We start from the raw sequence: 27,491 nt of genomic DNA on the forward strand, positions 1-27,491 counted from the left end.
CCTCAGTGTTAATTTTGAACTGTTTGAAGCATGAGTATCGGATAGTACACTTCACTGTGTGAATCAAACGATTCGAATCTTGCATCTTGCTTTTATTGTTTTTGCATTCCACCCCACGTAGGTATTGTCTTAGTAAAGTCGTCGCGATGTAATTCCCCTTCTTAATATTCACAGGGGCTACATTTGAACATTTTGTCAAAATTTATCTATTGGAATGCGAAGCAATTTTGTTCGTAGCCATTGCTAGATATGGCGGACACAAGGAGAGCAGGTTAGGAGTTATCTCCCCTCCATCGATTTGCATTCGAAAAACATCGGTAATTTCCGTGCATCATACCTGATGCAATGTTATTCGAGATAATTAACATGAAGTCCTGAATGAGTTGCTAAAAGCAGCATAAACTCAAACCCACTCTCTCACTCAGACAATACAACCAATCACGAAACTCATTCACCTCGCCCCTGTGCTGTTGTTCGGTTCTTTTAACCAGGTAGAATTCGTCTTCATTTACGTTGATCGATACTTTGATCACTGGCTTGTCTGGTTCAGGCTCAATCATATGCAGACAGCCGCCATATAACTGAAATACTGCGGCGTAAAACAAAAACAAAAGTGAACACATGTACGTGTGTTGCAATGAGATGTAAGGCCTTAGGCAAACATGGACACCCATCCAACTACTTTCAGCGCTCCACTTCAATATGCCTGGTCGCTCTGAACGGGACAGGCAAACGCCAACAAAGTATGCTTGATACATGAAAGAAAAGGCCTGTGATAAACATGGATAAACTCGCCCTAAGGATGAAATGTCATGCTAAGGAAAGCCCGAGATCCCCCGCACAGTAAATGGTATGCCCCTTGTACTTTTGTAGTCCACAATTTAATGGTCATGACTGAATGCTTACCGCTTCATACGTGGAGAGCAGACACAACGAACGGTGAATACAGTGACTGGATTTTACACCATGGGCGGTGAAGAAGAAAAATATAGAAGGTAAGATTCTCATATTTAGTAGGTAATAACAGAAGAGCATATACGTTCTTTTACAAAACAAAGCAGTACAGGTCAGAAGCAAATGCCTCAATGTTCCTTGACGAGCTCATAGATCTCTATGAACATTTTATTTCGCATAACAGAACAGAGCACCATTTCCTAAAACACTTTCCTGAACATATCTTCATTTGTGTACTGCATTTTGGTTGCAATTCTTGAAAGGAACCATCCGCTCAAAAGTACTCAATATTTGTATTGTGATTAATACACATGCTTTTTACGATCTGACAATACACATTTTAACGCAATCAAATCTGGGTATGACACATTTGGAACAAAAAATAAATAAAACGCAATAAACACAAAACAAAATAGACTAGAAGATACGCGCAACAAAAAGCAAACTATAATTTTTTAATCGCTGTTCTATGTACTTGTCAAATAACACACTGGTTCCAGGAGACTGTCTCTCAATACATCAAATATGTACACCCGAACACTGTGCAGATACTAATAATAATTTATAAGGTTGATGCATCTCAGCACTCACCAGTACCCGGTAGACACTCCGCCGTAATATGCTCGGCCTATCAAACCTGTTTACGCGTCCCGTCATACCTAAAACCGGACGCACTGAACGTAGCTGTCAACCCAGAATGCATTCAATGAACTGTGATAAATATGAGGCTCTCGGGACCGAGATGTTTGAAGATGTTTCAGCATTTCTAAGAAGTGCCTATCTATAAACACTTCAGTACTATCTCGTTCGTTGTTCATTGGCCACACGCTATGCATAAACATATCAGCTGCCCTGTCCGACCGCTAATGAAATCATTTCAATGTTCCTGATCATTGACTTTTATATGTAAATTTCTGTGTAATATATCAGTGTTTCCCATCTGCTAACGCTTCTCTGTAACGTGTATATGTTAATTATCTTCCACCCCTTTTCTGTAACATGTCACCTTTCCTGATCTCCCAACACTTCTGTGTAGCATATCAGTGTTCCCCATTTACCAGCAGTCCTGTGTAACATCTCAATGTTGCTGATCTCCCAACACTTCTGTGTAACATGCAATGTTCGCGATCTGTCAACACTGTTATGTAACATGTCATGCAATTCTGTATTGCATGTTACTGTTCCTGATCTGCCAGCACTTCTGTATTGCATGTTACTCTTCCTGATCTGCCAGCACTTCTGTATTGCATGCTACTGTTCCTGATCTGCCAACACTTCTGTATTGCATGTTACTGTTCCTGATCTGCCAGCACTTCTGTATTGCATGTTACTGTTCCTGATCTGCCAGCACATCTGTATTGCATGTTACTCTTCCTGATCTGCCAACACTTCTGTATTGCATGTTACTGTTCCTGATCTGCCAGCACTTCTGTATTGCATGTTACTGTTCCTGATCTGCCAGCACTTCTGTATTGCATGCTACTCTTCCTGATCTGCCAGCACTTCTGTATTGCATGTTACTCTTCCTGATCTGCCAGCACTTCTGTATTGCATGCTACTGTTCCTGATCTGCCAGCACTTCTGTATTGCATGCTACTGTTCCTGATCTGCCAGCACTTCTGTATTGCATGTTACTCTTCCTGATCTGCCAGCACTTCTGTATTGCATGTTACTGTTCCTGATCTGCAAACACTTCTGTATTGCATGTTACTCTTCCTGATCTGCCAGCACTTCTGTATTGCATGTTACTCTTCCTGATCTGCCAGCACTTCTGTATTGCATGTTACTGATCCTGATCTGCCAACACTTCTGTATTGCATGTTACTCTTCCTGATCTGCCAGCACTTCTGTATTGCATGTTACTGTTCCTGATCTGCCAACACTTCTGTATTGCATGTTACTCTTCCTGATCTGCCAGCATTTCTGTATTGCATGTTACTGTTCCTGATCTGCCAACACTTCTGTATTGCATGTTACTCTTCCTGATCTGCCAGCACTTCTGTATTGCATGTTACTGTTCCTGATCTGCCAACACTTCTGTATTGCATGTTACTGTTCCTGATCTGCCAACACTTCTGTATTGCATGTTACTCTTCCTGATCTGCCAGCACTTCTGTATTGCATGTTACTGATCCTGATCTGCCAGCACTTCTGTATTGCATGTTACTGTTCCTGATCTGCCAACACTTCTGTATTGCATGTTACTCTTCCTGATCTGCCAGCACTTCTGTATTGCATGTTACTCTTCCTGATCTGCCAGCACTTCTGTATTGCATGTTACTCTTCCTGATCTGCCAGCACTTCTGTATTGCATGTTACTGTTCCTGATCTGCCAACACTTCTGTATTGCATGTTACTGTTCCTGATCTGCAAACACTTCTGTATTGCATGTTACTCTTCCTGATCTGCCAGCACTTCTGTATTGCATGTTACTGTTCCTGATCTGCCAGCACTTCTGTATTGCATGTTACTGTTCCTGGTCTGCAAACACTTCTGTATTGCATGTTACTCTTCCTGATCTGCCAGCACTTCTGTATTGCATGTTACTGTTCCTGATCTGCCAGCACTTCTGTATTGCATGTTACTCTTCCTGATCTGCCAGCACTTCTGTATTGCATGTTACTGTTCCTGATCTGCCAGCACTTCTGTATTGCATGTTACTCTTCCTGATCTGCCAGCACTTCTGTATTGCATGTTACTGATCCTGATCTGCCAACACTTCTGTATTGCATGTTACTGTTCCTGATCTGCCAGCACTTCTGTATTGCATGTTACTGTTCCTGATCTGCCAGCACTTCTGTATTGCATGTTACTGTTCCTGATCTGCCAGCACTTCTGTATTGCATGTTACTGTTCCTGATCTGCCAGCACTTCTGTATTGCATGCTACTGTTCCTGATCTGCCAGCACTTCTGTATTGCATGCTACTGTTCCTGATCTGCCAGCACTTCTGTATTGCATGTTACTCTTCCTGATCTGCCAGCACTTCTGTATTGCATGCTACTGTTCCTGATCTGCCAGCACTTCTGTATTGCATGTTACTCTTCCTGATCTGCCAGCACTTCTGTATTGCATGTTACTCTTCCTGATCTGCCAACACTTCTGTATTGCATGCTACTGTTCCTGATCTGCCAGCACTTCTGTATTGCATGTTACTGATCCTGATCTGCCAACACTTCTGTATTGCATGTTACTCTTCCTGATCTGCCAGCACTTCTGTATTGCATGTTACTCTTCCTGATCTGCCAACACTTCTGTATTGCATGTTACTGATCCTGATCTGCCAGCACTTCTGTATTGCATGTTACTGTTCCTGATCTGCCAGCACTTCTGTATTGCATGTTACTGTTCCTGATCTGCCAGCACTTCTGTATTGCATGTTACTCTTCCTGATCTGCCAGCACCTCTGTATTGCATGTTACTGTTCCTGATCTGCCAGCACTTCTGTATTGCATGTTACTCTTCCTGATCTGCAAACACTTCTGTATTGCATGTTACTGTTCCTGATCTGCCAGCACTTCTGTATTGCATGTTACTCTTCCTGATCTGCCAGCACTTCTGTATTGCATGTTACTGTTCCTGATCTGCAAACACTTCTGTATTGCATGTTACTCTTCCTGATCTGCCAGCACTTCTGTATTGGATGTTACTGTTCCTGATCTGCCAGCACTTCTGTATTGCATGGTTACTGTTCCTGATCTGTAAACACTTCTGTATTGCATGTTACTGATCCTGATCTGCAAACACTTCTGTATTGCATGCTACTGTTCCTGATCTGCCAGCACTTCTGTATTGCATGTTACTGATCCTGATCTGCCAGCATTTCTGTATTGCATGTTACTGTTCCTGACCTGCCAACACTTCTGTATTGCATGCTACTGTTCCTGATGTAGATGTTCCTGATCTTCCACCCTTTCTCTGTAACATGCATATATTAATTATCTTCCATCCCTTCCCTGTAACACGTGCATTTTAACTATGTTCCATTTCTTTTTTGTAACATGTAGATATTAATTATCTTCCATCCCTTCTCTGTATCATGTTGATATTCCTGATCATCCATCCCTTCTCTGTAACATATAGGTGTTACCGATCGTCCATCCCCGTTCTCTGTAACATGTATATGTTAATTATCTTCCAGCCTTTCTCTGTATCATGTAGATGTTCCTGATTTTCCATCCCTTCTCCGCAGCATGTATATGTGAATCATCTTCCATCCCTAATCTGTAACATGTCGATGTTCCTGATCTTCCTATAACATATAGGTGTTACCGATCGTTCATCCCCTTTCAGTAACACATAGGTGTCACTGATCGTCCACCCCTTCTTTGTATCATGTAGATGTTTCTGATCTTGCACCCTTTACCTGTAACATGTTTATGGTAATTATCTTCCATCCCTTCTCTGTAACATGTGTATGTTCCTGATCTTCAAACCCCTACCTGTAACATATATCTGTTCCTGATCTTCCATCCCTTTCCTGTAACATATATCTGTTCTTGATCTTCCACCCCTTCTCTCTAACATATAGGTGTTGCGGATAGTCCATCCCCTTTCAGTAACATGTAGATGTTCCTGATCTTCCACCCTTTACCTCTAATATGTAGATGTTCCTGATCTTCCACCCTTTACCTGTAACATCTAGATGTTCCTGATCTTCCACCCTTTACCTGTAACATGTAGATGTTCCTGATCGTCCACTCTTTACCAGTAACATCTAGATGTTCCTCATCTTCCACCCTTTACCTGTAACATCTAGATGTTCCTGATCTTCCACCCTTTACCTGTAATATGTAGATGTTCCTGATCTTCAACCCTTTACCTGCAACATGTAGATGTTCCTGATCTTCCACCCTGTACCTGTAACATCTAGATGTTCCTGATCTTCCACCCTTTACCTGCAACATCTAGATGTTCCTGATCTTCCACCCTTTACCTGTAACATCTAGATGTTCCTGATCTTCCACACTTTACCTGTAACATCTAGATGTTCCTGATCTTCCACCCTTTACCTGTAACATCTAGATGTTCCTGATCGTCCACTCTTTACCTGTAACATCTAGATGTTCCTGATCTTCCACCCTTTACCTGTAACATCTAGAAGTTCCTGATCGTCCACACTTTACCTGTAACATCTAGATTTTCCTGATCTTCCACCCTTTACCTGTAACATCTAGATGTTCCTGATCTTCCACCCTGTACCTGTAACATCTAGATGTTCCTGATCTTCCACCCTTTACCTGTAACATCTAGATGTTCCTGATCTTCCACCCTTTACCTGTAACATCTAGATGTTCCTGATCTTCCACACTTTACCTGTAACATCTAGATGTTGCTGATCTTCCACACTTTACCTGTAACATCTAGATGTTCCTGATCTTCCACCCTTTACCTGTAATATGTAGATGTTCCTGATCGTCCACTCTTTACCTGTAACATCTAGATGTTCCTGATCTTCCACCCTTTACCTGTAACATCTAGATGTTCCTGATCTTCCACCCTTTACCTGTAACATCTAGATGTTCCTGATCTTCCACACTTTACCTGTAACATCTAGATGTTGCTGATCTTCCACACTTTACCTGTAACATCTAGATGTTCCTTATGATATGATGATATCATGCCATTCATTACAGTTCCGCCAGAAGGCATCTGATATATGCTATCCTCGGAGGGTCGATGCTTATAGCTCTCGGGCTTGCATTTGGCATTGGGTTTGGTCTGAGACGAGAGAAACCAACGATGACGACATCGACACCAACACCGGCAACTCCAGGAGAAAGGAAATCTAAAACAGCAAGTTTCAGATTTGCCTCTGTTGCGTCTGATACCAAACAATGCTCCGAAGTTGGAACGTAAGTCTCATTAAATATTCCTTGTAAACCAAAAGACACTGTGTTCTGTAATCTGATTGGTTGAAAGACATGATCAAATGGTATTAGATTCCCGCAAACTGCAAGGCTATTCACTGCCTATTGACACGTAGAAACCTCGCAAACAATTGTTTTGTTGAGTCATCAACAGTGGTGACGTCATTCAAATCATATTGTGACGTCAAGTCAGAATGACGTCACAAATGAGCAGCTCCACATGCTGCCATGGGAACCAGCTGAAACGACCAGCTGATGACACTTCACTGCTCGATGTAAGCGGGTGCAGACAGTAAAACCCTTTGGTTTACTTCTGTGTTTACAATGTCGATAAATATCATGTGTTGGCCAAGTTCCGGGTGCTATTTAGTATTTGAAGCACGGGAATATTTCATTTGAAACCTCCGTCTGACGCCGTCGGTTCCAAATGCATTCCCGTGCTTCAAATACTCAATAACACCCTGAAATCGGCCACCACATGATGTTTATCTCCTAATTGTTCTATCCAGAATTCAAAGCAGCCAGCCAATATAGTATCTCTGTCACAGACCAGAAAGGTGTGACGACTTGTCACATATTACTATATTCAATATAATGTACATATTTCTTAACTTTATTTTCGATACGTCTGCACATGCATTTAAACTTCGTGTTAAAATGTTTTGTAACGCTATTTCGATTTGGGCATCGATCCTATGTTTACATGGGTTGTACGGCTCCACGTGCTGCCATCGAATCCTTTAAGAAAGCAAACGATGCAGACGGTTTGAAATTTAAACATGAATTGTCATAAGCCTTACTGCAGTTGTAGAAAAATATTTACGTAACGGCGTAAGGCAGTATGAAAACCTCACAAATCGCTGGCGTTATGCCAGTCTCTGCTTATTTATGAATACGCGCGTTTGTTTACAAAGAGTTATGCTAAGTCATCGTTGCGCCAGATTGTGATTACATATTGTCACCTTACGTACTCGCCGCATAAAGAAGGAGGTCATATATCTGTTCTTGATCTCCCATCCCTTCTCTGTAACATATAGGTGTTACCGATCGTCCATCCTCTTTCAGTAATTTATAGGTGTTACCAATCGGGCACCCCATCTCGTACACTTGCCATATTGTTTCATCAATAAACGTACTGCCAAAGAGTGAATGATCAATATACCTATCCTCAACATACGTACCAGTCCCAGCTTGTATCATCACATTAACGCTCGTCCCAGAGTGTATCATCAACATTAACGCTCGTGCCAGAGTGTAGCATCAACATAAATGCCCGTTCCAGAGTGTATCATCAACATTAACGCTCGTCCCAGAGTGTATCATCAACATTAACGCTCGTCCCAGAGTGTATCATCAACATTAACGCTCGTCCCAGAGTGTATCATCAACACAAATGCCCGTTCCAGCGTGTTTCATTAACAATATAAACCTTCTCACTATAGTGCCTCTGACTCAAAAGCGTACCAATGAACTGCAATCTCGAAAAGTAATAAACATAAAACACTCAATGAAAGGGACAGCAAGTGCCGACAGTGTTTGATTCATTACCCTGTGCTGTCTCCATCGTTTCTCGCACGTCTGGCTGTCCCTTTCTTTGCACTCCTCCCTCGTAACAAATAGCGAACTGTGTCAATATTTTTATGACAGTTTGTTAAACAACTTTTTTGTTAAATTTTAGGGTTACAAATTCTGCCGAAACCTCACAGAGTTGGTATGATGCCGTCGGTTCCAAATGCATTCCCGTGCTTCAAATACTCAGTAACACCCTGAAATCGGCCACCACATGATGTTTATCTCCTAATTGTTCTATCCAGAATTCAAAGCAGCCAGCCAATATAGTATCTCTGTCACAGACCAGAAAGGTGTGACGACTTGTCACATATTATCATATGTTACAAATTCTGCCGAAACCTCACAGAGTTGGTATGATGTTTTATTTATAATCAGTTTTTCATTGAGTATAGTCAGTTTGGCTCAAAAGCGGATCGATGAATTGCAGTCAAACTGAAAAACTGACAAACGAAAAAATAATCAATGAAGAGCTGATTCCAGTGAAAACGTCACACCAACTCTGTGAGTGTTTGGAAAATTTTGCCCTAATAATGAAAATGTTGTTTAAAAGTTAATAACAGTTAATCTATCGCTGAAATATTTTCACACCTTTTATTTTTAGGACAAAAATACTTTTTGCCAGAAACACCTTTTCCCGGGCTGTACTTACATGTTTTCATTTTTCATCTTTTTCTAAATCTATAAGGACATTAACATTCAAATGATATATACGAGTGTTCATTGAAAAATCATTTGAAAAATATCGTTCAAGATCAAGGTCAAAGTGAAAGTGTTTTCCCTAAGAAAATTGAATCTGCATTTCTCTGATTTGTAGGCAGACGCCGTTATTAAAAATTATCGATTTATAGTTACAGTAATTAGTAAATAGTTTTTGTTATATAGCTTCACTAAATGATCATCTAAATAGCAATTATCCATATATGTTAGAGAAAACACTTCTCGGTTTTGGTAAACAATGTGAAACAATCGGGATCAGGAACTCCCTTCCCCTCATTGTCTACAAAAACCTCGGAGGCGCGTTGTCGCCCATACAAAATGCACGTCCCAGCATGTATCATCAACATTAAAGCCTGTCCCAGCGTGCATTATCAACATATGTACTCGTTCCAGTACCCGTTCGAGAGTGTAACTCTGTACCCGTCTGAGAGGGTGTCATCAGCATACATACCAGTTCCAATGTGTTTCTTCAACATCAACACCCGTAGTCGTCCCTGAGTGTATCATCAACATTAAAGCCTGTCCCAGCGTGCATTATCAACATATGTACTCGTTCCAGTACCCGTTCGAGAGTGTAATTCTGTACCCGTCTGAGAGGGTGTCATCAGCATACATACCAGTTCCAGTGTGTTACTTCAACATCAACACCCGTAGTCGTCCCTGAGTGTATCATCAACATTAAAGCCTGTCCCAGCGTGCATTATCAACATATGTACTCGTTCCAGTACCCGTTCGAGAGTGTAACTCTGTACTCGTCTGTGAGGGTATCATCAGCATACATACCAGTTCCTGAGTATATCATCAACATCCGGTACTCGTCCTAGAGGGTATCATCAGCACACGTTGCACAGTTCATCACAATATATGTACATGTTAAAGATTTATCGTCTCCATACGTGCACGCCTCAGAGTATATTTTCATCTTACTTCATTGCTCTTTGGAGCTGTCGCCAAGAAAAGCGTCTCATCTCTTGTTTTAAAGTCTGGTTGTTTTGGGTGAAACACACAGGGGAACACACATCAGTGAAATGATTTCTCCGTGAGCATATGTTTTTTTTTCTCAGAAACATCTTGGCCAAAGGTGGATCAGCGGTTGATGCAGCTATAGCGACAGCTCTCTGTTCCTGTGTATTAAATGCACAAAGTTGTGGATTAGGAGGAGGTTTCTTTATGACGGTTTACAACAGGTAAATGCATTAATAATAATAACTTATGAATAATAAAATAATGGTATATGTCATGAAGAATTTTTGACCTCAGTAAGCGCAGATGTTAATGTTGCGATGCAGTGGAGACAGACCAATTCGTCAACTTTTCAATGCATACTAATCCATGGGTAAACTCTGTTGACTTACAGAGGAGGGTCGTTTGTGAAACCTTTTGTTTTGCATAATATTTTCAGTCTCCATCGATTTTCAAACGGTTTACCCGTGAAGATCCTGGTTAGAACTGATCTTCAGTAACACATGCTTGTCGTAAGAGGCGGCTGATGGGATCGGGTGGTCGGACTTGCTGACGTGACTGACACGTCATCGTATCACAGTTGCGTAGATCGATGTTCATGCTTTTGATCACTGGGTTGCTTGGTCCAGACATGATTATCTACAGAGCCCCGCCATGTAACAGGAGCAATCAAGAGTGCGGCATGGGATAGCAAACCAAATCAAGGATGCTCATTTCTAGAACGTTTTGGTTTTAATATTACTTAATAGTATTAATAATGTTCACAATGGCCATGATTGAAGAAATCCGATGCTAAATGTCTTACAACCCAATTGATTTGCTATTGATTGGGACTGTTGCTGCACTGTAGCTTTACAGAAATCCTGCAAACATGATTTCACCAAGTACAAATGAAGATATGCATTGTCCAGACAGGAGTTTCCTTCTAATATGGTCGGATCTAAGACATACACATCTTTCATGCATTTCTAATTTCCCACAAGCAGGAATGCAGGTGGACAGGCTGAAAACAATAGGAAAGAGTAAGATGTGTGTTTTTCTAATCGTATATATTATTTATGAAACAAAATCGATCACTCACAAAGTCATTTAATTTTATTTTTAATGTTATCTGTCAAACCAGCAATACCATTAATATATGTTCACTTGTTGAATCACTGAATAAAAGATGATATTGTTTCGAGAACTGCACATGTGGTCTTTGGATTCCAGTGTATATTTTCCGCTTGCATCCTGGTCTAACAGGAATGTTCCACGTTCATGCAGTCAGAGGATGCTCTGGTTTCAATGACCAACGTGGACTCGAAGCATATATTGTCAAGGAATTTTCGTTTGGATTTGAATTACATTTCAACTGGAATGCGTATCATCAAACGAAAATAAATATAAAACATACGGGAACAGGTAAAGGAATTTAAATATTAGGATTAATAGTTCACAATTTCTGTTTTGACAGTGATGGAAGAACAGAATTGTCCATGTACGCAGGACTATTTTTTCTTCACCTCTCAGACGAAATAATGTTTGAAGCGAATGTCTGCCGCTATTGTCCTTCCCCAGATACTTTACTTTGCAGCTGGTAAGAGTAAAAGAGTACATTTGAAAATGTAATGTTGAAACTAATATTCGTTTTTTTGTTTTTGTTAACAGAACCTCGGGTACGTCTTACGTTCTGGATGCCCGAGAAAGGGCGCCTTTGGCCGCCAACAGCACAATGTATGTTGGACGAGAGAGGGCCGCATCCCTAAACGGTGAGTTGCAAGAAATGGGTCCTGTGTAGCTGATATTCCTTTCTTCATGGGTGAGTGAAGTTTACGCCGGGTTTAGCAATATTTCACCAATCACACAGAAAAGTTCGCTTCACATATTTAACCCATGTTGTAAATCAAATCCTACACTCGTAACCATCCAACGTTTTAAGCTTGGAAGCGGTGGGCCAGCTGGCTGAAGTGAAGGGCTAGTGATCCAGGGAGGTTGAGGTGGCGGGATCGAGCGCACCATTGCCCGGGTGAAAAAAACTTAGAATGAGCTTTGTGTGCAGACTTTTACTGTGTTGTCATAAACCCTAGTGTACGGTACACAGCCCTGTCCACTTAAAAGAACCCACACATACCTTAGCATATGACCAGATGGTGTCCAAAGGAATACCTGCAAACACCTAGTTGCGGGTACAGCAATGTGAAATAATCTTGGGCAAGGTGCTGTGACTACGTATTGAAGTCTACCCAGTTGCGAATGGGTCCCTAGTTAGGATGAGAAAGACACAATAAACCAGGGGCGCCTAGAGCAGCAGAGGTTGTATACTCCCCAGGGAGCTGAGATTGATAGTACGATGAGACTGACATCCAATGATTGAGGGAAATTATTTTCCCTCGATTTCCCCTCGATTCACTTTGAACAAACACTAGTTGCCTGGATATGTGCGCTATGTAAATTACCTATAATATAATAAGCTGTCCCCCTAACCTCTTTCTTTTGACACGGTAAGTTAAAACAAATAATACCATTTATGTTTGAAGATTTTCCACCTAACTTTTGAGAGTATGTTTTTCTTGTTCATGTCTCATAAGAAACATACGTACTGTAAATACGTTTTTAATCAGCCCTGGTGAAACAGATATGCCGCCTGCTGGTAAATATACACCGAGGTTGAATTAACACTTTTTCTGAATAGTGGTTTATTCCTTATGGAAATCAGCTATATCATGCACAGAAAAGACACAAAGGCCTCTGCCGTACACATAATAAGAATGTGGTCGAACACACAGCAATGTTTCATAGAGAGGGAATGTAAACACGGGTAGACGGAGAAGGCCACCTTGTACGACACGGGTCACTGGTCTCTTGAAGCTATGTCAGTATCTCATTGATTGTCAGTCTAGTTTCAGATGACCTGTTTCTGTTTACAGATTTTGAGCCATACATCTTTTTTTCGAAAATGTAATGGACTGGCTATGTCCGAGCATGTGAAATGATATGTTCTGCTTTCCCTCTATCACGTAGAAAGCGAGCTGGAATTATTGTGCATGGGCGGGATTGATGATTAAGCTGTAAACGGTTTATACTAAAACCACTCCGAAAAGTGTAATTATATGAATATTCACATGCGAAATAAGTGAGAAATTTAGTTGTTTGGTCTCAGTTTTAGTTGACTGCAAGTGACGAAGTAATGGCTAACAGTTTTGATTTGATAAACTTATGAACGCGGTGGACTGTTGGTATTCAGTTTATGAGCATTTAGATCACTACAACACAATATGGTGGATAATATAGAGTTGGACATATTCCCGGACCGAGGTTAAAGTCATGTTCCGCATTAGTATATGTTGGTATCAGTGTCAAAATAAAATAGGTGTCAAATAGGGTGGCACGTCACCTCTGACTTTCGTCAAAGATTATTAGATGTTATTACAGAGAGGATGACATACCCTCAGAAGCCAGCTATGGCCCTTATCTCTGGCCATTAGATGTTATTACAGAGAGGATGACATACCCTCAGAAGCCAGCTATGGCCCTTATCTCTGGCCATTAGATGTTATTACAGAGAGGATGACATACCCTCAGAAGCCAGCTACGGCCCTTATCTCTGGCCATTAGATGTTATTACAGAGAGGATGACATACCCTCAGAAGCCAGCTATGGCCTTTATCTCTGGCCATTAGATGTTAGTACAGAGAGGATGACATACTCTCAGAAGCCAGCTATGGCCTTTATCTCTGGCCATTAGATGTTAGTACAGAGAGGATGACATACCCTCAGAAGCCAGCTATGGCCTTTATCTCTGGCCATTAGATGTTATTACAGTGAGGATGACATACCCTCAGAAGCCAGCTATGGCCTTTATCTCTGGCCATTAGATGTTATTACAAACAGAGTGGTATGTTGTAACCCATGAAGTTAATTATGACTTTTATCTCAGGTTATCAGATGGTATAATAGATAGGGTGGCATATTGTAACTGGAAGCCAGCTGTGACTGGAAAGAAATTATGATTTTCTGGTTATTGGCTGTTATGACAGATAGGATGACATGTTGCTACTGGAAGTAAATTATGACTTTTATCTCTGGCTATTACGTGTTATTACAGACAGGATGACATGTAACTGAAAGGAAATCATAACTTTTAAGTCTGGTTATTAGATGCTATTACAGACAGGATGACATGTAACTGAAAGGAAATCATGACTTTTAAGTCTGGTTATTAGATGCTATTACAGACAGGATGACGGGAGGCAAATTATGACTTTTTCTACGGTGCTAGATGTTGTTACAGTTGTTACATGTAGGGTGGTGTTTCTTCATCAGAAACGTGTTCTGATTTATTCCTCAGGTTGTTAGATGTCATTACAGAGTAGTATGTCATCAGAAGATATTTATGACTTTTATCTCTGGTTATTAGAAGATGAATACATGACACGTTTTGTGGATGCCAGCGTGCTTTGTTGTCCTTTACACGACGTTACAGAGATAGTTCTTTCTTCTTCATCAGTCATATAAATAATAGCATAATAAAGTTATTATCCACAGAACGTGTCCTGTATTCATGTTGGCCCAACTTCGACATGCATTTCAGAAATTTTATTAGGGTTTATTAGAGACAAGGGGGCGTGTCATCAGAAGCCAGTTACATTTATCTCATTGAAAACAGAAGTGCACTCAAGTGCAAAAGAAAGGCCGTACATTTCTTTTTGATAGTTTAGTGCTTCACTCATGTTCACGTCCTGCGTCATCTTGACTTGTGACTGGTAATGGACACAGTAGGAGGATTGAGATTTCGAGAACTACAGGAATGTAGGGTGCACGTGTACCGAAATAAGAGTGCTTGAGATATAAATGATTGGAAACAAAAACTCAATCTGTATCGTTAGCGTGGGTGGATCTCTGTCTTAGAATATCACATTACTGTATTCATCTTTACACAGGTGGTAGAGGTGAATTAGTGGATGAATACATTAGTGGGTGGATGGGTGGGAGATCAGTCAGAGATGGTGCTGAGAAACCTGAAATCATAATCATCGGATTTCACAAAAATTTAAAGTCTCGTCAGGCAGGACACTGAATGTGTCAATAAATCACAACAATACTCAGTCATAGTGTCACAATTTGCCGAGTTATTGGTGATATGTGTTGACTATCAACGTCACACTATCTCTGACCGTAGACAATTCGATCTGCGGTTCTTTAGCCATACAAAAGTACATATCCACAAGACCCCTGAAGATCCGGGGTAGAACTGATTTTCAGCATCCCATGTCTGTGTGTGTACCCGTGAAGGTCCTGGGATAGAACAGGGCTTCAGCAACCCATGCTTGCCATTAAGGGCGAGTATGCTTGCCGTAAGAAGCGACTGACGGGACCGGTGGTCAGACTCACTGATTTGGTTGACACATATCATAGGTTCCCAATTGCGCAGATCGATGTTCTTCCTTTTAATCACTGGGTTGTCTGGTTCAGCCTCGATTATTTACAGACAGCCGCCATATAGATGAAACATTGCTGAGTGCGGCGTGAAAATAGACTCACTCATGCTAAAATCTGTAACACGATACGATATAACGTATTTAATTTCAGGCGGCCTTGCTATTGCTGTCCCAGGCGAATTAATGGGGTACTGGGAGGCACACCAGAGATTTGGAAAATTACGCTGGAAAAATCTGTTTGAGCCTACAATCAAGATATGCCGAGAAGGACTGAACGTTACGGAGGCAACTGCATTTGGAATAAACCGATCGATCGATCTACTTCGTAGCGGGTCTTTTACGTATGTACAGTGTGTTTGCTGAGACATATAAACAAGCATCTTTTTACCTGTGTCGGTATAACAATCGGTTTGACTTTTCCTGGTTACCTATGCTTGAGGTCCCAATGAACCCGTGCTTGTCAATAAGTTAGACCGATGGATTTGTTGATGAGGTCCCACTAAACACGTGTTTGTAATACAGGTAGACCGATGGATTTGTTGATAATGTCCCAACAAACGTGTGTTTTTCATACAGGTAGGCAGGTGAACTAGTTGATAAGGTCCCATTAAACCAGTGTTTGTCATACAGGTAGACCGATGGATTTGTTGATAATGTCCCAACAAACGTGTGTTTTTCATACAGGTAGGCAGGTGAACTAGTTGATGAGGTCCCATTAAACCCGTCTTTGTCATACAGGTAGACTGATGGATTTGTTGATAATGTCCCAACAAACGTGTGTTTTTCATACAGGTAGGCAGGTGAACTAGTTGATGAGGTCCCATTAAACCCGTGTTTGTCATACAGGTAGACCGATGGATTTGTTGATAATGTCCCAACAAACGTGTGTTTTTCATACAGGTAGGCAGGTGAACTAGTTGATAAGGTCCCATTAAACCCGTGTTTGTCATACAGGTAGACCGATGGATTTGTTGATAAGGTGCCAACGGTGCAACAACCTGGAGCACTTGGTAGCATTCTATTGACATAACTGCGACCTAGATCTGAGAGTAGTATCTTGGCAATTACATCTCAAATGCTACTACCACAAGACAAGTTACCCGTGAAAATCTGGATTAAAATTCACCTTCAGTAACTCATGCTAATTGTAAGAGTTTTATGGTTAGGCTCGCAGAATTCGCTGACACATATCGTTGCATTTTAGAAGATGCAAATTAATGAACTAATTAATGATGCTAATTAATGTTTCTGGAGTACAGCATTGATGACACATTTCGGGCGTATTACGTCAAATAATATGATGAATTTATGTTCAACTGGAATATTGTTTAGTGCGCCGAAAACAACACAGGTGTCTCACACAGGTATCAAGTAGCCATAACAGCAAGATACGGATGGCAGCTTCGTTTTCACAATATGATGCGACTTTTCTGTACAGATTCTTACACCTGTTCCCTCACTTGGTGGACAAGGGGCTAAAGATCATTTAAATATAACAAGGAAGTCGTCACACGATCCTGAAACTAATATACCCACGTTAGTCCATGCATGTCTAGAATATGTGGCAAGCTCGCATTTTCTCAAACTGCAATCAAACAAATCATAAGTGTATATCGTATATCGTATTTCTGGTTTGATGTTTGCTCAAGGCGCCATGTTGTCCATCAATAATTACTTCTGAATATGTCATGTGCGATATGGTAGTCTTGTGGTACAAGCGTTCGCTCGTCACGCTTAAGACCCTGGTTCAATTCCCTACATGGGTACAGTGTGTGAAGCTCTTGTCTGGTGTCTCCCGCTGTGATATTCCAGGACTGTTGCTTATAGGTGGCATGAAACTACACTTACTCACTGTGAATATGTCAGCATTTTATCAAACAATACTAAAAGCCAAAAGAAACGTTACTCTCATAAGAATTACTGAAAAACTATCGAAGGTATGTTAGAAGGCATTGGTTTACAAGAAAGATGAGCAACTCAGCTTTATGCAAATCATGAAATAAAATCCTTAGATGCATTCGTATTTAGGTGAAATGCACTTTTATCAGAAGAATTATATTGTCGACCATGTTGAAATAACCCAATGAGAGTGATTTAGAAGTCTAAATGAAATGTTGACATAAATGTCTGCTTTGTGGCAAATATAAACTATAAATTTTAAAGCTACCATTTTACACTTGTTATAACAGGAAACTACTGTTGTAGAGTCGGGGAAATTGAAAAAAAAATCGTTCCAGTTCTTTGATATTGTGAAATAGTGATTAGGAACATCTAACATTACCTTGTTAACATTTGTTGACATACACCGCCCACGGATACGACCGTATCACGGTATGAGACTTACTTAGCGCTAAGGTGGACGATAGTTGATATAGGTACGTGAGTCATTGAGGAAGAATGGTACTAACGTTTCTTTTGGTTTTACTCCATGCACCTGTTTTCCTGTTGCAGAATGTATTTCAGCGCCAACGGAGGCGTGGTAGGGGTAGGAGACACCGTGACCTATCCCAAGCTGGCAGACACCCTGGAGACTATCTCTACTGAGGGGGCCTTGGCTTTCTATAACGGAAGCCTGACTGATGCTATAGTGTCCGAGATACAGGAGAATGGTGAGTGTGAGATAGGACTGCGGAATTTACGTGACACCTGAAGAACGGCTTGGTGCAGAGATCAATTACATTATTAAAGAGTGGGAGAGTGACCATGTGAGTTTAATTTTACACCGCACTCAGCGATATTCCATCTTTATGGAATTGGAGAGCATTGTTGGATGATCATTCCATCAGAGAACAGCTGGGTGCAGAATTGAGAACATAGCCAGACACATGCACGGACAGTTTTTCTCACAGACAAACACATGTATATGTCTGTATTTATAATAAATTTGAAGGCAACGCCCTGCTTAACGCCGCACAGAGCAATGTCCCAACTATATAGGGGCGGTCAGTAAGTAATCGAGCCTGTGTCAGACAATCTAGTGATCAACAGCATGAGAACCGATCTATGCAATATTGGGATACGATAACATATGTCAATCATGTCAGCAAGCTTAACCACCCGATCCCGTTAATTGCTTCTTACGTCATCCCATCTGACGATTCCAAGTACCATTCTGATTTTACTTGAACGTTTGTTCATAGATATTCCAGTCTCATTTTGATGACAGTAGTAACCGTGTGTTATTCCAGGTGGCATAATAACAAAAGAAGATCTAAACACGTACACCGTCTCCTGGCGCACTCCACTAACCTTCACCTTGAGAGACGGCACTACAGTTCATTCAATGCCCGCACCCGGAAGTGGAGCTGTGTATGCGTACATCCTCAATATCCTGGACGGTACAATCTTGCGTTAATCGTGTCTATATCAGCATGCAGTTCGGAGATATTTTAGTATTATTTACTAACTCAATCGCAGTATTTGAATATCGTCATGTTTCACCTACTTTACTTACGTTGACGCTTGCTTAAGGACTGGAATGACATAAGATCTGAAACGTATGCACATGTCGAACCTATGGTTGTCTCGAAGAGGAAACATTTGGTAATATGTATTCCTTATTCACTCGTCCTTCTATATCGAAACGTGTATGACTCGAAATATTTTCAAAGGTGTTTTCAACTTTGACAACACGTTGTTTTTTTTTACGTCAACGTCACCCGTAAGGCGCTTGCATCTCTCTCATTTTCATTCTGTCAGTCTGTCTGTTCCTCTTCGCCATCACGCTCTCCTTCTCACTTTTTTTCTCTACCTCTTCTCTCTCCTATCTCTCAATCTCTCTTCCTCTCATTCCATCGCACTCTCTTTCTCTCTCGCACTCACTCTTCCCATCTTCCTCCGTCTCTTTTCTCTCTCATTCTCTCTCTCTTTCTGTCTCCCTCTCTTCCCACCTGACTCTCAATCCCTCTCTCCTCATGCAATCCCACTCTTTCTTTCTTCCTATCATTCCTCCATCTTCCCTTCTCTCTTCTGTCTCCCTCTCTCCCCTCTCTCCCCCTCTGTCTCTCAATCTCTCTTCGCTTCTCTCTCACACACTCTCTCATTCACGTCAGCTCTCTATATATTCAGGGTACAACTTGACGACAGAAAGTGTCTCGAATGACGACAATAGAATATTGACATACCACAGAATAGCGGAAGCTTTCAAGTTTGCGTATGCCAAGAGAACAGAACTGGGTGATGAAGACTTTGAAAACGTTGCAGAGGTGAGAATACCCGGTAGCACCAACACATGTGTTTTAGCTAGCGGTATCAAAATAGTCACAATCAAATACCAATTTCTTGTGTATATTCTTGCCCCATACTTTTACATGGCATTCAGCCATATTGTGAATAAAGCAAGTTATGCATAAATTATAAATTATGAAAAACTCAAACAAAACAAATGAATTATCACAGGTATCAATATAAAACAAGTATGTGTCTAAATCTAAAACGTGTTTAACTACTGAAGGCAATACAATACAAAACGGACTACAGATCGCCAGCTAATGAGGATATATCACAACAGGCACGATAGGGACTTACAATACTTGTCTGTCCTGCATGGACCCTAGCTGGATATACACAATCACTTCAGTCCTTGGCCGGAATCTATGTATATTTACAAAGCATATCATCAAAACTTTTCAAATAATTTCATTTCCTTTAAAAAACGTGACTTGGTGTAAAGATCCTTCACTATTTGTCCAATGAAATATGTTGTCGTAAGAGACGACTGGTGGGAACAGGCGGTCAGGTTCTCTATCCTAACTGCCAAGTCCAACACTCATAATATCAATCACCTGAATGTCTGGCCAACAGATTAAATAGCATTCATGTAGCTGCAATACTTATTCATATTTATGGCGACCAGGTTAAGCATAAAATATCCTTCAGGAATAACCAGCACATCATACAAGTCGCTTCCCCCAAATACAAAACATTTAAAACTGGTTGCAACACACACCCATGTCTGGTGATCCCTAGTCCTGTAACTATGTATCGAACTCTCGATTGATTGCAGTTGCTGAGTCTCCGATAGTACTTAATCAAAGATACAAAGGAAAAAATCGATGCATCGACAGTATCTGTGACTATCGATAGTTTGGTATTTGACTTCCGTTGATAAATACCATCGGAAGTACAGGAAGTACCAGATTCGCTCACTTTGATTTAGAGTTATCCGCCCCTGTTACTTCAAACACGACAAGGTGCTATAAGTTTGTGTCATAACTGTTTATTTGATCCGGGTTTTAGTTAGTCAAAGGCACCGAGACTACTTCAGCTTGTATTTATTTATCTTATATTTGGGAAGTGACTTCCCAGTAGGATCGCAAACTTTGCTCGCTATCGCAGTAGTAAGTTGCAATAGGACCTGTCGCAATAGTTGCTCCACCCTCTATAGTCGCCTCTAATTTCCCGGATGTCCGATAGAGGCGCTATAAGTTGTCCACTGGTCACGAGGGTACCTCAACCCATGGTCCCCGAGGGACCAGTGAACAATGTGTGTGAATCAAACGATTCGAATCTTGCATTTTGCTGTTTTTTCCCGTAGGTAATGTCTTAGTAAAGTCGTCGCGATGTCATCCCCCTTCTAATATTCACAGGGACTACATTTGAATGTCTTGTCAAAGTTCATGTATTGGAATGCGCGGCATATTTTTTCGTAGCCATCGCTACATGGCAGACGACACAAGAAAAAGAGATTTAGACTTATCCCCCTTCCATTGATTTGCATTCGTAAAACATCGGAAATTTTCGTGCATCATGCCTGATGCAATGCTATTCGAGATAACTACCACGATGTGCCGAATGGGTTGCTATTGGCAACGGGGTGTATTGCAATACACCTCGGTTGTATACGGGGTGCATTGAAAATAAACAGAACAGCCCTCTCAGACAATCAGATAGCGACATCAATGTGTGAGGTAAGATAATGCTTAGTGTTATCTCCTTTGTGAAGTTGATGAGGAACATGACGTCCCGGGAATTCGGCGACGCCACCCGGGCCCGAATTGATGACGCAGCTACTCACGACGCCACGTACTACGGCGCCACCTTCTCCAGCCAGCCAGACCAAGGGACGTCTCATATCTCGGTGGTGGATGCAGAAGGGAATGCCGTAGCGATTACATCGACCATTAACTACTAGTGAGTGCAGTTTCATGTTTAAAGATGTAAGCATGTTAATATAAGAAATTGTAAAGTGAGTGAGTTTAGTTTACTCAGCAATATTACAGCTATATGGCGGCGGTCTGTAAATAACCAGATAATCAAGTGATCAACAGCATGAGCTTCGATCTGCATAAATGTCATGTGTCAACCAAGTCAGCGAGTCTGACCACCCGATGCCGTTAGTCGTCTCTTACGTCAAGCATAGTCGCCTTTCGTGGCAACATCGGTTGCTCAAGGCCTTTTCTACCCGGACCTTCACGGATCAGTAATTGTAAAAGATCAAAGGCGCCGACGGTACTTTATTAGGAGATAAACTACAACCTTTGTATAACGTCACAATGTGTGGTAACGGACGTGAAGATGTATGTCCGTTGTCATTGCCTCGTGCAGTTTCCAGCAGTGCAATTAGGCCCATAACATACCAGAATTGACACTTTGCTGAGAAAGTAAATATTAATATAATAGTTCAGTGTGCTTTACTGTGCTGTGCTTTATAACAAACTATTTGGGCAGACATTAGTGTATTTGGGCAGAGATAAGTGTATTTCTTAAATTAGTCTCAATTCTGACATTCGCAAAACAAAAAGGAGATGGTGGGCTGGCTGACCTATTGTTACACACCGCACTCCGCAATTTTCGAGTCTAGACCAAACAGTTCAGTGATCAACAGCATGAACATCGATCTGGGAATCGATGACATGTGTAAACCAAATCAGTGAATGAGTGAGTGAGTTTAGTTTTACGCCACACTCAGCAATATTCCAGCTATATGGCGGCGGTCTGTAAATAATCGAGTCTGGACCAGACAATCTGGTGATCAACAACATGAGCATCGATCTGCGCAATTGGGAACCGATGACATGTGTCAACCAAATCAGCGAGCCTGATCACCTTACTTGCCTCGTATGACAGCCACGGGTTACTGAAGGCCAATATTCTAACCAGGATCTTCACGGGTCAAAATACGAATACGGGAATGGCACCATTCTAAAGAGTAGGCATATTCTGACCTTCTGGTATGGCAAGAAGAACACACGATTTGACTGTCAAAATCAGCAATAAATGCGTTTTCATAAACACTTACAACTCATGTGTTGTTGTTTTTAAGTTGCGTTTATTCGTTTATATAATGCGTGCACGGGTACGTTCCTGTTCGATCTAATCGATCTATGATCGTTTAGTTTATACTGTATTGGTCCAAATATTCATATAATCTTCTTTAATAAAGTAACATGATAATAATAATAATAAGTTTTAATATCTCAAGTGGTGATATTCTCGTAGTTTTACTACCCTTGTCGACAGATTTCATGCTCTAATATTATCTACCGCTAACGTTATTGTTTGTTAACTTGTTATCAGTTTTGTCAAGATATGGCTGGCATATTGAAAATGCAACTAAATTGTTAACTCACTCACTCACTTTCCCTTATTCAGCTTTGGATCTAAAGTACTTGGTAGAACAACGGGAATTATGTATAACAATGAAATGGACGACTTCTCGACACCCGGTACTGTCAACGTGTACGGCGTGCCGGCATCTCCCGCCAATTTTATCAAGCCTAGAAAGCGCCCTCTGTCGTCAATGTGTCCCTCTGTTGTGGTAGATAACTCCGGTGACGTCGTCCTGGTGCTAGGTGGATCAGGAGGCACGAGGATTACAACTGCTGCATCTCTAGTACGTTTAGATACGCTACTCAGTGCCCCGTGACTAGTAAACATCCAGTCGGGCCATCAAATCTTCACAGTCCCAGGCCCGAATGGCATTGAATTGGCATGGGGTCATTTACATCACTCTATCTGACTATGACACACTTTCACATTATGCAAATTATGACTTGATAAACATGTGCAGCATATCAGTAGCTTAATTATAAAACCGTCCACATCCGACTTTCAGGCTAGAGAATTATTTTGTTGGCTAGTAAGTTTCTGGTACAGCTAGCTCGACTGGCTACCAAAGTTTGAAAAATACTTAACACACTGACACCATTACTATTAAAATACAAATTACAAAAATTAAAAAATCAACAAAATTGTTAAAAAACACTTATATAAACGTGCAGTAAGACTTGCTACACCATATCATATGTGTCAATGCCTTGTCGCCTGTGAGGCGATGTGGTAGCCTAAAAGTTAAAGTGTTCGTTCGTTACGCCGAAGACCCGGGTTCGATACCCCACATGGATACAATGACCGAACGTTCTGGTGACCCCCGTCGTAATACTGATGCAATATTGCTAAAAGCGGCGTAAATCTAGCCTCACTCACTCACCTTGTCGTCTCAGGCGCCGCAAGTAACTGTGGAAACTGCGTCCTTTTGGTACATGTGAAATCTTTGATAATGTGATCGAATTCCGACTAGCCCCAGTTATGTTTCTAGTTTCTATTTAGCAAGAGGCATGCGTTCATATCAACCACTGTTTTGTCCCAGCATATTACGCTGTTTTGTTTCGTTATTAGTGTGAATGTTGAAAAAAAACAGTATGGATAGTAAATACTAGGAAGTACTGGAATACTAGTACTATCTCACATAAAAAAACGTGTTAATATACAATACCGGTTCACTATCACAACAGTCAAAACGCTTGAGCAATACTTCTCACACACACGTTGAGCACAGTTTGGCAGACGTACGCCTTAATATACACCGTTCACAATCACAACAGTGTTTATAAAGAAATATGTCAGTTCACACGTTAATATACTTTGTAAGTTCATTATCACGATAGTTACATCACTTTAGCTCTCATACTTTAGCTCTCACACTTTAGCTCTAAAAATGTGAACTTACTGCGGGAATAGGATCCACAAACACGTTGTATTTCCACGTTCATAAACTTGATTGTTTTCCTGATGAACATTGAAAGAAAATCGAGCCATGAAATAATCAGTGTATTTGAGATGAATCTGTTTCACGTTTTTTTATACAGATAACCCTGAACACCCTTAAGTTTGGAATGAGCCCAGGTCAAGCACTGGACTATAAACGTCTTCACCACCAGCTTCTCCCACCCACTCTGTCAGTGGAAGACGAGTTTCCACAGGTGAGTTACATCAGATGTATACAGGTGTCAGCTGTTTATGGAGAAAATGGTTCTACAGGTGAGTTTCATTAGAGGTGTACATATGTCAACTGTTGATTGAGAAAATGGTTCTACAGGTGAGTTTTATCAGAGGTGTACATATGTCAACTGTTGATTGAGAAAATGGTTCTACAGGTGAGTGTTATCAGATGTATATACATGTATGCACAAACTGTTTCTTGACATGAAAGCTCAACAGGCGTGGCGAGATACATATGTGTCATCTCGTAAATGAGCAGAGAGTTCCACAAGGTGAGGTTCTATCCCATATCTTGTTGCTCTGCGTATTGAACAGGAAATTCTACGGGTGAGGTTTAAACATTGCGCACCTTGTGTATTGAGGATGAAACTCCACTGATACTCCACTTCACCTATGGCGATTCTTTTCCCGAATTAGGAAATATTGCTAGGTTTTCGCTAGTTTTTTTAAAGTTTTTTTTTAGTTTTCGCTAAACCTGAAACAGTCGTAACGCTACGACGGCCATTATCGTATTTTCAATCTCAACTCCCTGGGGATCATACAACTTTTGTAGCCTACTAGGGGTACCGGGGTAATGTGGCTTTCCCATCCTTACGAGGTACCCATTCACAGCTGGTGGACCGGGACACATAGTCACAGTACTTTGTCCATGTTTACTGCACGTTGCTGTACCCGCAACTAGGATGTTTGTACGTATTCGCGTGGCCCCCATCTGGTCATCTACCAACGGATTCGTGGGTTCTTTTAAGTGCACAGGGTTGTGTAGTGTACACAAGAGTTTGTGACAACATTGAAAGAGTCTGAACACACAGTCTCCAAGGTTTTTACAACTGGTCACAGGTGAGTGAGTGAGTGAGTTAAAATTGAGACAATATTGCAGCCATATAGTGACTAGAAATGTTGTAGATACACAATAAACATGAGTAGCTAAAGAACAAGTCACCGACGGACTGTAAAATAACTAGAGTAGCACAAAGAGTTAAAACTAGCTGGTATGTCTTTTTAGAAACAGAAAACTTTAGACAATACCTTGCAAAAATGGGTTACTGATCACCAACAGCTGAAGGTAGATCACCATACTAGGGGCTGAAGGTAGATCACCATATTAGGGGCCAGTGCCCCTGCTACCTGCATTGTCACAAGCTGGGTTTACACTATCCACTAAATTGCTGGCGATTGTATGGCAAAAATATTCCACCTAAAAAGGTGGAAGATTAAATTCGACTTCAAATGTTTTGGGACTAAGTTCACGGTACTTCAAACTCCCTCGCCAGTAACAATCTTCCAATCGTAAAATATTCATTTATTTACAAATCAGTCAACAAATATAATTCTTTAAAAAAGACATTAATTAAATGAGAACTCACACCGGTCACAGGTGGGCTCGATTCTGGCACCTCCAAGCTCGCTGGATTACTAGCCTGGTGTCTTGGACAGTTCTCCCACATCGCCCCCTTGACTATAACTATAGGAAAAAAGGTCCTAGTGAATTAGCAATAAGGTTTTAACATTGAACGCGTAATCTTTCCAGCTGAACAGCGCTGTCCAAGGTGATGCTAACTTTATCAACATTCAAGCATATGTTTATTCCATTGCAGGCAGTGCTAAATGGTCTCATTGCTAAAGGTCACAACGTCACCGGCTATGGTTTTACGTCTGTTGTCAATATAGTCAGGGTCAAGGACAACGTGAGGCACGGCGCTTGTGATGTTCGAAAGGGAGGTGAACCGGACGGGTTTTAATGCATCGTATCCAATCAATCGCGAATCATTAGTGTTGTACTGAATATATTACATAGTATATATATGTTCAGTATATATATTCATGATCATTGAGTACATAATTATATTTGTTTGTTAACGTTCAGAAATTTCAACACCACTGGTTTACAAATAAAACGTCCCTCTGCGTCATAGTGTTTGCTTATTGATTTGGTAGAAAGAGAGTGAAACTCTGTCAGTGTAGTCTATTTTGTTTTCAGTGGTTTGACTTTATCAAAATGGATCTGTACATTTTAAAGCCTGCAGGGTGGCTTCAGACCCTGATGGCCAACTGCCAAATTAAAGTAAACACTGGGCTCAGCCAAGTCAACCACCAGATCCTGTTAGTCACCTTTTACGACAACCATGGATTAATTGGATTGTAGACCAATTATAAGCCGTGTATCTTCACGTGTAACTACAATGAATCATATCTGTACAGTTAACAGTAAGACTGACGAAGTACCATAACGCAGAAAAAATGTTTTGATTCGGGTGTTACTGGTATCCAGATTGTGGAACTCCGATTAGCTCTGGTATGTATGGATGGACTGGACCTTCATGGAAGAGTGAGAGCATGAGTGCGAGCGTGCGAGCGTGCGAGCGTGCGAGCGTGCGAGCGTGCGAGCGTGCGATTGAGTGAGTACGTGCGTGCTTGGGTGGATGAGTGAGTAGTCTCCACGGCAATATGCGTCATTCATTTATGCAATATAAACTTAAATTGTCAAATCTGTGGGAAAAGGGCAATAAAACAACAAGTATATCACAGAAAGAGTTAACTAGGCTAGTCACTCTACGGTTTGACCTCAATCTAATGGGGACAGAAACAAATAAAACTGATTCATAACCTTTATACGTCTACTTGCAGCCACAGAAAATCGGACAGCCAACAAATTCGGGAACATATTTAATTTGGTGATTAAAACAGAATATTCTATCGCAGGTTAACAGTATAAAAGAAATGAAAACAAACATATGCTGAACAACAAAAGAAACGTAACTCGGTGTTTGCCG

At 41.0% G+C, this 27,491-nt stretch overlaps 1 protein-coding gene across 1 annotated transcript; it reads left to right on the forward strand.

Annotated features, from left to right (window-relative positions):
• Positions 1 to 900: 900 nt before the first annotated feature.
• On the forward strand, positions 901 to 26,627 carry LOC137259923 (glutathione hydrolase 1 proenzyme-like). Its single transcript, XM_067797567.1, has 12 exons — positions 901 to 995; positions 6,590 to 6,808; positions 10,177 to 10,299; positions 11,726 to 11,826; positions 15,647 to 15,836; positions 17,947 to 18,104; positions 18,684 to 18,833; positions 19,564 to 19,700; positions 21,440 to 21,627; positions 23,089 to 23,329; positions 24,585 to 24,698; positions 26,316 to 26,627. Exons 1-12 carry the CDS (start codon positions 967 to 969, stop codon positions 26,457 to 26,459), a joined length of 1,794 nt encoding a protein of 597 aa, XP_067653668.1. The 5' UTR covers positions 901 to 966; the 3' UTR covers positions 26,460 to 26,627.
• Positions 26,628 to 27,491: the final 864 nt, after the last annotated feature.

This window comes from Haliotis asinina, chromosome 13 (genome assembly GCF_037392515.1).
Source record: "Haliotis asinina isolate JCU_RB_2024 chromosome 13, JCU_Hal_asi_v2, whole genome shotgun sequence".
Lineage (NCBI taxonomy): Eukaryota > Metazoa > Mollusca > Gastropoda > Lepetellida > Haliotidae > Haliotis > Haliotis asinina.

Bases quoted from the DNA above. Each gene is read 5' to 3' on its own strand.
- LOC137259923 (XM_067797567.1), top strand. From the start codon at position 967: ATGGGCGGTGAAGAAGAAAAATATAGAAG. The intron at 10,300-11,725 runs GTAAATGCATTA...TTTTGTTAACAG, and splicing joins TTTATGACGGTTTACAACAG to AACCTCGGGTACGTCTTACG. The intron at 18,834-19,563 runs GTACAATCTTGC...CTATATATTCAG, and splicing joins CATCCTCAATATCCTGGACG to GGTACAACTTGACGACAGAA.